Genomic DNA, 12,176 nt, shown 5'->3' on the forward strand with positions numbered 1-12,176 from the left:
GGATGCAGTGAGGATTCAAGGGCTGAGACTCTGTCCCCAGTTAAGGGCAGACTTCTATGGTCAGGTGAAGGCCAAGGGGAGGGTGTCCTGGTAGCTTTCTGTGAACATCCAAGAGTTCCTCCACTACCTGGCCATAAGGTGTCAAGTCAGGCCCAAGATTAATTGAAGTGTTTTCCTCAGAACATCATTTCAGGCTGCACCAAAGTGGTAACTGTATTCGTTTCCTAAGGCTGCCATTACAAATGACCACAAACTGGGTGGCTGGAAACAACAGAAATGTCTTCTCCCACAGTTCTGGAGGCTAGAAATCCAAGTCCCAGATTTTGGCAGGGCCATTCTCTCGAAGACTCTAGGGAAGAACAGCCCCTTACCTCTTCCAGCAATTCCTGGTGTTCCTCAGTTTATGACATCTCTCCAAACTCTGCCTCCGTCATCACGTGGCATTCTCCGCGTGTGTGTGTGTGTGTGTTGTGTGTGTGTGTGTCCAAATTTCCTTCTTATAAGGACGTTAATCATTGGATTAGGGCCCACCCTATTCCATAACAACCTCATCTGCAAGTGACTACATCAGCAAAGATCCTGTCTGCATCACAGGTGTTGAGGTGAAGACTTGAACATTATCTTTTGAGGGGACAGCAATTCAACCCAGTTCAGTGATCAGTTCCCCATCTCTCTACTCCTGATAATCAAAGTGTAACCCACGGAGCATCAGCCTCACCTGGGAGCTTGTTACAAACACAGAAGCTGAGGCCCTGCCCCCACCTAGGAACAGAATTGGCAATCCACATGCTCACTCAATTTTGATAAGACTTGGGTCACCACCTGATCCTTTGGAGGCCAGGAATTCCTGGAGCGGGTTGGGGAAAACTGAGAGGGGATCTCCCAGAAGAAAACCATCAGTTTGCCGTCTTCCCGTCTCTGCTCCTCCCTTTCCCTGCCCATAGGAACTAAGAGATAAATCAGGAATAGAGGGGGCTGTTCGCTCACACACACACACACACACACACACACGGAAGGGACCCTCAGGGAACCACAGAACTTGCTCTGTATCCTAGATCAGTATCTGACTCATACATCAACTATCTAATTTTGAGAACAGCCAAGAGGCCAGCCCTGCAACAATGCAAGGAGTAAAACCCATCTCCTATACAACACAAGATGACGCCCTTGCTAAAACATCAGATCAGCTTAGAAACGCCCTCCCAAGCGGAGCTTCTGGGCGCAGAGCTGACCTCGGCAGCTAGAACCACTGTCAGGCAGGGTATCTAAATATTGAGCAGCCAGGCGAATGAGTACCTCCAAACGGAGGCAACCCTGAAGGTGCCAAACGACACCTGCCAGTCGAGAAGCCCCGCGAGCCCTTTCGCCGCGCTGCGCCACGCCCTACGCCTCGCCCCCGCGCTACGCCCTCGCCCAGGCTCCGCCCCCGCGCTACGCCTTCGCCCAGGCTCCGCCCCCGCGCCGTCACCCAGGCTCCGCCCAGGAGCCGTGCCGCAGGCCCCGCCCTCCCTTCCGGTTTGGGGAAGCAGAGGGTCCGGCGTTTCCGGGTGTACCGCGTGGGTCTCGTCAGCGTACGAGCTGGCGGGATGGCGGCGTTGGATGGCCCAGCAAAGCCGCTCCTGTCCCTAAACCCGCAGGAGGATGCCAAATTTAAAAAGGAGGTGGCGCAGGTTCGTCGGCGTGCGACCAAGGTGAGCGGCCGGCGCGGACCCGACCGCGAGGGGAGGTGGCGGACCGGGTCTGGGGGTCCCGCCCGCGCGCCTCGGCCTCACCACGCCTGTGCTTCGTCTGGCGTCACCCAGGTCGGGCCCCGACCTCAAGAGCTTGCGGGCCGAGGTTTCCTCGGGAGGACCGAGAAGTGACGGCTTTGGGCCGCGGGCTTTAGGGTCCTTATGGAGGTACGGTAAGGAGTGGGTATCGCGGGGATGTTCGGAGAGAGGAGAGCCAGCTGTTGGGTCGGTCCTCGTCCCGCGGATCAGCTCCAGCCCTACTTCGGCTGGGCCCCCAAACTGGGGAGGTTTGTTTGCCTGGTTAGTGGTTTTGGAATTCTTAAAAGACAGTATTACCCAAGCTCTATCTGCTGTTTGGGGGCCCTGATATCAAGTTCAATAACATTTGCCCAAGATTTTATCATAAAATGTACTTGGGAAAGCTTAAAAGTCTGTATTACCGAAGGCAGGGGTTGGAGGGCAGGGATATTGAAAGGTTAGGAGGCTTCGTGAAGGTTTACTGACGTCTTAAAATTGTTTCTTTACTTGGGTGCGAGTAAACGGTGATCTGCAAACAATATTGAAGGGTATGTTTGTATAGAGTTCTTAGGCCAGCAGATTTTATCTGTTAATTCAGCGTGTAGTTACTGAGTGTTCCTGCTGGGAGAAGGAAGCTGAGAAGACAGGCTACTGCTTGGCGATTGTCCTCGTGGGACAGCCACTTTTTTTTTTTTTTTTAATTTATTGAAATAGTTGATTTACAGTGTTGTGTTAATCTCTCCTGGGGTGTTGAATGTAGTTGCCTGTGCTATACAGTAGGACCTTGTTGTTTATCCATTATTCTATATTATAGTTTGCATCTGCTAACCCCAAACTCCCAATCCCCCTCCCCCACCCCGCTCCCCCTTGACAACCATAAGTCTCTTCACTATATCCAAACAGCTAATTTTTCATAGTTTCTATTGTGGTAAGTGGAAATACAGGGTAGGTTCTTGATCTCTTGTCTTAATCTAAGAGCAGAGTTTCACAAGTTTTGTGGCAGTGTGATTTTTTTTTTAATGAAAAAAGGACATATATACATATATTTGTCTGGTCTTTATGTTTTCAGCAACAGGAGAAACGAAAACTTACTCCTGGAGTAATCTACGTGGGCCACTTACCACCATCCCTTTATGAAACCCAGATCCGAGCATATTTTTCCCAATTTGGCACTGTTACAAGATTCAGACTGTCCAGGAGTAAAAAGGTAAAATTTTTGTATTGAATTAGATTGTTTTATTTTCCAAAAGCATACCATCCTTGACAGGTTTTGGAGCATGTTTGCATGTTATCACTTATCACACTTCATTCCAGAAAGGGATTGGATAAGATCTAGAACCTGAAGCAGACAGAGAACAAAATTAGCATTCCTGTGAATGTGTATTTTACTTTTTTAAGGTAATTGCTTCAAGTCCTCTAATTAAATTGGCAATCTTAGTGAGTGCTTTTTATCCTGTAACTACTAAGCCAGGGGTTCGTGAACTTAAGTGTGAGGCTGGACTCTACACCTTATTGGTTGTGTGACTTTGGGCAAATTCTATAACCTGCATGCTTGTTTTCTGATTTGTAAAATATGAGCAAAATTGCACCAACCTCAGGAGTATTGAATCAAAGCTTAAATGAGGAAATGAGTATAAGATTCTTAGAACAGTGCCTGATACACAAAGTACTGTATAAATGTCACTGTGTCATACCTACCTCCTAATAAAGATTTGTGTGGTTTACTTCAGTAATAGGGTGTGGCCCGCTTAATTTTTTTCCCACACACATACTTCTATTGGTTGTAACCACAGAATTCTTGTTATTGGAATCTCTCTTTTTCTTGATACAGTTTTTTCACACTTTCCCACTTAAGTTACAGCAGAACAGAGTTAACTGTTGTCCCTGCTCTCTTGTCACTGCCTGAATATGCTACGGTTTGTTTATCCACCTTCTTGTTGAACGTTATCTTTTCTCCAGTCTTGTCGATGAAACTGCTGGGAACATTCTTTGTGCAGGTATAGGTGACTTTCTCTTGAATAGTATTTTTCAGACCTTGAATCCACAATAAGAAGTCAGTTTTACAGCACAAGCCAGCACGCATGCATCTGTACGTAAACATTAACTGAAATAAAAGTCTAGGAAGATGATACTTAACTTTCCCATTCAGTTTATTTAAAAATACTTTTCTGACATACTAAATTGATTCTTCTGCCCTCTAAAAGGGCAGCTTTTAAACTTTTCAAACTCTGAGTTTGAAAAATAGTGCTTTATAGCATATCCTCAGGATAAGTATAGAATGCTCTGCCTCATTCTTAGTGAGATTCAGTCAGTTCAGAAGCTCAGTCGTGTCCAACTTTTGGCGACCCCGTGAATTGCAGCACTCAAGGCCTCCCTGTCCATCAACAACTCCCAGAGTCCACCCAGACCCATGTCCATTGAGTCGGTGATGCCATCCAACCATTTCATCCTCTGTCGTCCCCTTCTCCTGCCCTCAGTCTTTCCCAGAATCAGGGTCTTTTCAAATGAGTCAGCTCTTCGCGTCAGGTAGCCAAAGTATTGGAGTTTCAGCTTCAACATCAGTCCTTCCAGTGAATATTCAGGACTGACTTCCTTTAGGATGGACTGGTTGGATCTCCTTGCAGTCCAAGGGACTCTTCAAGAATCTTCTTCAGCACCACAGTTCAAAAGCATCAATTCTTCTGCACTCAGCTTTCCTTATAGCCCAACGCTCACATCCATACATGACCACTGGAAAAACCATAGCCTTGACTAGATGGACCTTTGTTGACAAAGTAATGTCTCTGCTTTTCAATATGCTGTCTAGGTTGGTCATAACTTTCCTTCCAAGGAGTAAGGGTCTTTTAATTTCATGGCTGCAATCACTATCTGCAGTGATTTTGGAGCCCAAAAAATAAAGTCAGCCACTGTTTCCCCATCTGTTTGCTTGAAGTGATGGGACTCGATGCCATGATCTTAGTTTTCTGAATGTTGAGCTTTAAGCCAACTTTTTCATTCTCTTCTTTCACTTTCATCAAGAGGCTCTTTAGTTCTTTACTTTCTGCCATAAAGGTGGTGTCATCTGCATATCTGAGGTTATTGACATTTCTCCTGGCAATCTTGATTCCAGCTTTTGCCTCTTCCAGCCCAGCATTTCTCATGATGTACTCTGCATAGAAGTTAAATAAGCAGGGTGACAATATACAGCCTTGACGTACTCCTTTTCCTATTTGGAACCAGTCTGTTGTTCCATGTCCAGGTCTAACTGTTGCTTCCTGACCTGCATACAGGTTTCTCAAGAGGCAGGTCAGGTGGTCTGGTATTCCCATCTTTTTCAGAATTTTCCACAGTTTATTGTGATTCACACAGTCAAAGGCTTTGGCATAGTCAGTAAAGCAGAAATAGATGTTTTTCTGAACTCTCTTGCTTTTTTGATGTTCCATTGGATGTTGGCAGTTTGATCTCTGGTTCCTCTGCCTTTTCTAAAACCAGCTTGAACATTTGGAAGTTCACGGTTCACGTATTGCTGAAGCCTGGCTTGGAGAATTTTGAGCATTACTTTACTAATGTGTGAGGTGAGTGCAGTAGTGAGATTGAGTATCATTATTTGTTTATCAGCCTTTGGAGTTCTGTCTTCTGTGAAACGTTTATTCATGTTTTTGCACTTATTGTCTTTTTCAAAGACTTTTTTTCTGCCTTTTGTGGATTGTTATTTTGGGTGTTTTTCCATAATGAAGTGCAGTTGTGTTCACCAGCTTTGTGTTCTGAAAATGTTGACAGGAAGTAGATAGGAAAGCAAAATGAGCATCCTCCCCTGGATTCACTCATCGTTAATATCCTGACACATTAGCTTCATCTCTTCCCATATCTATAAAAACGTACATACCTTTTTGGGTTTTTTAGCCTTTTGAAGAAAGTGGCAGTTGTAGTACTTTAATACTAAATACATCCTGGTAGATCTGAGAATAAGGACACTGTGCTACATCGTCACAATGTGATGATCTCCCGGACTGTCCCTCTTCACGTATCCCCAGTAGCCCCTGCCGTTCTGGGAGCTGGTTAGGGTTTATGCGTTGCACTTGGTTGTTTAGCTCTTCATCCTGTGTAGAGCAGTCTCTCTATCCCTGTTTTGCTTGTTTGGTTTTTCTTGACTCCTTTGAAGAGGTGAGGCCGGTTTTCTTAGAAAGTCTGCTTCTTGGTGCAGAGCACTGAAATGTAACATTCCCAGCTTTGTTGCATATTATAAAGCTGCTGCCTCCCCACCCACCCCAGTTTTGACTATCTGCTTGGTATTTCTGACTTTTTGGATTACTAGGTCAAGGATTGGGCTTTTGAGTCTTTGGTTTTGGGGACACTTGACATGTATTTTCACATCAGATTTCACAAGCTTTATTACAGTGTCTTACACTCCACCATCGTTCCCCTCCTGAGTGAGAGCTGGGATGGTAGGAGGATCGTCAGACATTTAAAGTCTTACCAGACTCGTCCTGTTGCAGATAACCAACCTGAGCCTCTGGGTGGTGCCTGTGTCCTGACGGTTAGTCACTAGCACAGCTAGGAGTCAGCCTCCTGGCCCCCAACTCTGTTAAGCCACACAGCCTTTGAATGGTTTCTTATTTCCAGGATCACATGACCAGCTTTGAGCCATATCCGAGAATAGTTTGTTTAATGCAAGATTGTAAAGTTTTCCTAGTTGTTGTCACTAAGAATTGGAACTCTGGAGGAGGAAAAGTTCTTTTTCTGCTGCCCTAGGCTGAGACCCTATAAATTGGACTGAAAAACTGAGAGATTAAAAAGAGACTAAAATGTATGCTTACTCATGGGAGTGCTCAAAGGGTTGTTAGAGAACTTTGACTTTGAGGAGTGACTGGATGAGGGAACAGTGCTTTGAGTTTATATGGTTGCAAGTTGCGGGGAGGCAAATGTACAGGAGGCTAACAGAATCCTAAAGTCCAAATGCCCAGATTTGGATCTTGGTGATAACATCTGCTTAGTAAAATTTGTTGTGTGGATTCCTCTAACATCTCTCTGATAGACGGGACAGGACACCTTTGTAAATTTGTGTCCTGTTTTTAGGTAAATAGGGGAGCACAGAGTTTCTTGTTCTATTTCTCAGTACCTTCAGCTTAGAATAATTACTTGCCAAAGGAGCAGTTGGGGGGTAGGCATACCCTGCCACCCTAAAGTAACATATATTGAGTACTTGACAAAAGTGTGGAGCCCTTGTAGGTTATTTTGTGTTTTCATGGCAACTCTATGAGAGTGTTTATTTTATCCTCATTTTATAGAAGGAAAAACTGAGGCTTAAACATTCCTTATCTGAGTGTCAGAGCTAAGATCCAAACCTGGGCATTTGGACTTTAGAACTCCTGTTAGCAAGCTCATTAAGTTATGGTGTGGAGGCCAGAACCCAGCGTGTGTTGTCTCTGAGAGAGTGGTCCCTGGGCCTATGCCCGCAGCTGTGGAGATGATCAGTCATGGTAAACATGACAGTGAATGTGATGTTTTATTGATGGGCTGGGAGACACTGACTTAATTTCTTTTCAGTTTTTTTCATGTAAATGGGAATTAAATTACCTGTATTTTTTGTGACGCATTTATTCCGTCTCCCAAGTAGATGGATAATGTGACCACCCATGAGATCAATAATGAGTAAAGGACTATGGGGCCTACCAGATTCCTTTATGTTGGCTGTTGCTACTGAATAAATTCCAGCTGTAATCATTTATCATATGTAATCAAAATCCCAGGAAATCTTCAAAACCAGTGGCAAATTTAGACTATTTTGGATATTTTCTTTCCCTGTAACAGTCTGCACACTATGTGATTTGAAGTTGAAAATCAAAGGTGTCTTAATGTTACTCCTTAATGCTATTCCTGCTGGGAATTCCCTGGTAGCTCAGTCGGTATCTGCCTACAGTGCAGGACACCCAAGTTCAATCCCTGGATCGGGAAGACCCCCTGAAGAAGGAAATGGCAACCCACTCTAGTATTCTTGCCTGGAAAATCCCATGAACAAAGGAGCCTGGCAGGCTACAGTCCATGGTGTGGCAGGAGTCGGCCACAGCTACTGTACATTATTTAATGACATTTCAGGAGTTTGATGGCGCATTAGAATGTAATTGTTCTGCTTTTCGTGGTGGATTTGTCATTGCAGACTGGAAATAGCAAAGGCTACGGCTTTGTGGAGTTTGAATCTGAAGATGTTGCCAAAATAGCTGCTGAAACAATGAACAACTACCTTTTTGGTGAAAGACTCTTGAAGTGTAAGTACCCGATTCTTAGCCTGTGGGATTTCAGGGATGCTCCTGCTGACGGTGGCTGCGGTGGGAGGTTGCTTAGCTGCTTGGACGTCCCACGTCATCCCTGGGATGAATCTCCTAAGCAGTGGTGCAACAGTTTAAGTGCAATTTCAAGATAGGTTTGAACTGGAATTTTTAAGATTTCCGGAGTGAAAGCTGTTTTCTACTGAGATGGAGTTGGAACAGTTTCCTTGAGGAGTAAATAGGAAAGTCTTACTGGTGGAGTGTGGGAGGCTCCCTGAGGAAAAGTCATTAAAGTTGGAACCTGAAGATTAAATAACAGCCAGGTGAAGGGGTGGAACTGAGAATCTGGGGGGACAGCAAATGCCAAACCAGTGACAAACGTAATTGCCTGCAAGGAGCATAGTGAGAGATGAGGGAGGAGAAATGGATGAGTGAAGGTCAGGTTACCAGAAGCCATGTGAAGCGCAGTTTAGAATACATGCCGGGACAGCGGAACCCACTCATGGTCCTAGACAGGATGATGTTCAGGGTGAGGAGTCACATGTCAGCCAGTCTTCATGGCCTTGGCTGCAGCTCCCCTGCAGAGAATCCATCGGGAGTGCGCGGGTGACGGGAGCAGATTGGAGGTTCATCCTTCAGGAGGTGGCGCTCCCACCTACCCACCTTCCCGGAGCAGCCCGTCCGGAGCCAGCACCCAGGTCCCACCTCTCCATCTTCGTTCCTGTTGCTGTGAGAGAGGGTCCCGGGAGCCCCCTGAGATCCTGGGTGTTACTTGCACATGAAGAATGTGGCTCTTGCCAGGACGAAGTGGGCGATTGGGTGACCACATGTGTGAGATCCCTGCTCTGCTCTACCTGACTTCTGAAGGATGGCACAGACAGTTCTGAACACCGATATGAGGGTTTAGCCACATCCCCACCTTTTCTCTTTTTTTCAGGGGAGTAGTTTGTCTCGGAGGTGACCCCAGGGAAGTACTTGTAAGGAGTGGAGATTTGACAGGAAGGAAGTCAGTAAAGGCTATGTTAGCAAGTCGGTTATTTAGGCATTTGGGCTCCTTCCTGCTGGTCACCTTGGGAAGCAGAATTATCCCAGCTGACAAGCACAGAAACTGGGATATTTGTGTGCCATCTATCACTAGTGGAGGGTAGATCCCAGGGATTTTGGCTTCCCTGCACAAGGGGCCCAGTGTGCATCCCTAAGCAGAGAGATACAGATAAGCAGTGAGCTGCCTTAGTCCTGGGCAGGTGCCTGCAGGGTATGAGCCAGAAGGTAAGAGCTTCTGTTGTTGTGAGTCACACAGTCTAAAAGTGGGGGTCCTTTTAGCTTCGGGATCCCTAAGACTTAATTTCCACACTCTCCTCTGTGCACTCGCCTTGTTCACTCATGTGTCTCTAGTCCTGGGATCGTACTTGGCACACAGTGCGTGTTTGGTAGATAATTGTGGGCTGTCTGACTTTGCCTTGGTTACCTGCTTTATTCTTTCAGGCTTCTCCATGTAAATGGGGGACACATCAATTTGATTATGCTACAAGGGACACAAGGGAGAGTCTGAAGTTCTCATTAAAATCCTTTCCCTCCTACTTGGTTGAAAACTGTTTTGTTTTGTTTTGTTTCTTTTTTTAATTGTAGGTCATTTTATACCACCTGAAAAGGTACATGAAGAACTTTTTAGAGAGTGGCATATGCCATTTAAAAGGCCGTCATATCCAGCAGTGAAACGGTACAATCAGAATCGGTCACTTGTTCAAAAGCTACGGATGGAGGAGCGGTTTAAAAAGAAGGAAAAATTACTCAGGAAGAGATTGGCTAAAAAGGGGATTGATTATGATTTCCCTTCATTGGTGAGTATTCCTTTGTATAAAATGTCTAACCCAGTGTCTCCCCCTACGAGGTTTTGACTAAATTTTTGAAACTGCAATCATTGTAGGCTTGTCTTTGTAGGTTTGTGAAGCAGTCCTAGTATTTCCTGTTACACACACAGGGGAGGAAATCCTGAAAGGGATTAACCAGTTCGCAACATGTACCTGATTTAGTAGTTTTAGATGACTGAAGTGAAACCTTATCTGACCAAAAACTATAATGCTTGTAGATTACTAGTAAAGGTGTCATTGCCAGGATTAAATGTTTGGTTTATTGTATGTTACTGGTAAATATCAAGACTGTAAAATGACCATCCTTTTTATGCCATTTTAGTTAAAATTTTGTTTCATGGTCCTTTTAAGTTGGAAATAGTCCTAAAGTCTTTGTCAAAATTAACTAGTAAGCATCTGTATAATGATCTAATAAGTTTTAAAATATACATGTGTGAGACTGCTAGTTTTACAGCTTCTTTTTCTATTACTTCTTTATGCTTATTTAGGTTAAGGTGTTACATAAAACTGAGGAAAATGCTTCAAACACTGGTCCTCGAAACTCCAGAAAGTACCAGGTAATACTTTTGCTTACCATATTACCCACTTGGTATTAGAGAAAAATAAATGTGGAAATACATTCAGGACTACTATATCTGGTCAACACGCAGATTGATGTGGTCTCTTAAAATTTATTGAAGGCTTTGCGTAAGAAGAAGAAGGCCGCTTCAGTCGCTGCTGAGACTCCTGAGAAGGCTGTGGATAGCCGGGTAAGATGGTCTCAGCACCCTGGGAGGCCGGTGTTAGGGGTTAAAGGGGGAGGGGCAGTTGCTGCTCCTGTCACTTTGCTTGCTTAACCTTGGGACAAAGGTGATAAGCACCTAAGCGCTTGATCATGTGCAGCTGTATCATCAGATGATAGAAACAGGCCTAAAATAATATGTGTAACTTATAAAAATAGAGGAGAGGTGGTGGGAGAGGGTCATCCTAATATCTTCCCACATTTATGTATTATAATCTTTCACTTGAACCCAGGGTCCCACACCAGTGTGTACGCCAACATTTTTGGAGAAACGAAAATCTGAAGTGGCCAAACTGAATGATGATGATAAAGATAATGAAATAGTTTTCAAACAGCCCGTATCTGGTGTCAAAGAAGAAACACAGGAGACTCAACCACCTACAAGTTCAAAGAAAAAAAGACAAAGAAAACACAATCAGTGATTTTTTTTTAATGTATTGTGTATAGTTCTTCTGAAAAGATGATTTTCTTATGAAGACTAATTCTTTATATTTAACTAGATATAGTGGAATGCAACCAGTAACAAGATGGTTGGGGAAAAACTGTCAATTCAAGTCACCGAGGAAAGCAGTCAGTGATCTGGGCTTCCCTGCCTTTGCTGAAAGGCAGGGGTGCATGCCAGCTTACAGCAGCCAGGCTCCTGCTGCCTCTCGTCCTGTCTCTAGTTCTCTTTGCAGTTTTCACAGCTGCTTTTAGTCACTCTGCCTGGAGAGAAGATCACTATTAGCTGCTGACCTAAGTACTAAACTGTAGCCTCTGTTGTTACCATCAAATAAATAAAATCTTGCTTGCCCATCAGAATAGTTCTCTGTTAGACCGAGCACATTTAACCCGTCAGATGGCTGAAACTAGAAGTCAGATTCTGTGGGGAGTGAGAAGGAGGTATCAGTACCAATAGAGACTCGTTTATGTATATACGGTCATTTTTACCAATGTTAAATTAGTTTGTGGTGGGCTGGCATGGATTAATTAATAACTACCATCTTATATCAGTGTCATCAATCAGGAATTTGGTTTCAAGATTCATGTAGTGACCACCAGATAAACTTTTCCTGTTTTTTTCTATGCAAGAGGAACTTGGATATCTTGAAATAAAAAATTGTTGGGTTTGCCTTTCAATGATCTTTTAAGGTTTTGATACCTTGGAAATGTGTCAGCTAATTGAAGTGAAGTAAAAGTCTCTGAGTCATGTCCGACTCTGCGACCCCCGGGACTAACACAATACAGTCCATGGAATTCTCCAGGACAGGATGCTGGAGCAGGTGGCCTTTCCCTTCTCCAGGAGGTCTTCCCAACCCAGGGATCAAACCCAGGTCTCCTGCATTGCAGGCGGATTCATTACCAGCTGAGCCACAAGGATCAACTAATTCAGTTTCATTAGAAGGCTTCATTACCACCAAACATTTTTTCATACAATATTTGTTAAGTATTAAGATGATAATACTGACCTAGTTGAATCAGCTTTAATACACAGAGAGCATAGGGACTTTCCTAGTGGTTCAGTGGTTAAGAATTTGCCAGTCAATGCAAG

At 44.4% G+C, this 12,176-nt stretch overlaps 1 protein-coding gene across 1 annotated transcript; it reads left to right on the plus strand.

Annotated features, from left to right (window-relative positions):
* Positions 1 to 1,503: 1,503 nt before the first annotated feature.
* NIFK (nucleolar protein interacting with the FHA domain of MKI67) lies at positions 1,504 to 11,764 on the plus strand. The gene is made up of 7 exons (XM_043488134.1): positions 1,504 to 1,691; positions 2,818 to 2,955; positions 7,885 to 7,993; positions 9,623 to 9,834; positions 10,353 to 10,421; positions 10,545 to 10,613; positions 10,879 to 11,764. Exons 1-7 carry the CDS (start codon positions 1,587 to 1,589, stop codon positions 11,065 to 11,067), a joined length of 891 nt encoding a protein of 296 aa, XP_043344069.1. The 5' UTR covers positions 1,504 to 1,586; the 3' UTR covers positions 11,068 to 11,764.
* Positions 11,765 to 12,176: the final 412 nt, after the last annotated feature.

Source organism: Cervus canadensis, chromosome 15 (assembly GCF_019320065.1).
Source record: "Cervus canadensis isolate Bull #8, Minnesota chromosome 15, ASM1932006v1, whole genome shotgun sequence".
Classification (NCBI taxonomy): Eukaryota; Metazoa; Chordata; class Mammalia; order Artiodactyla; family Cervidae; genus Cervus; species Cervus canadensis.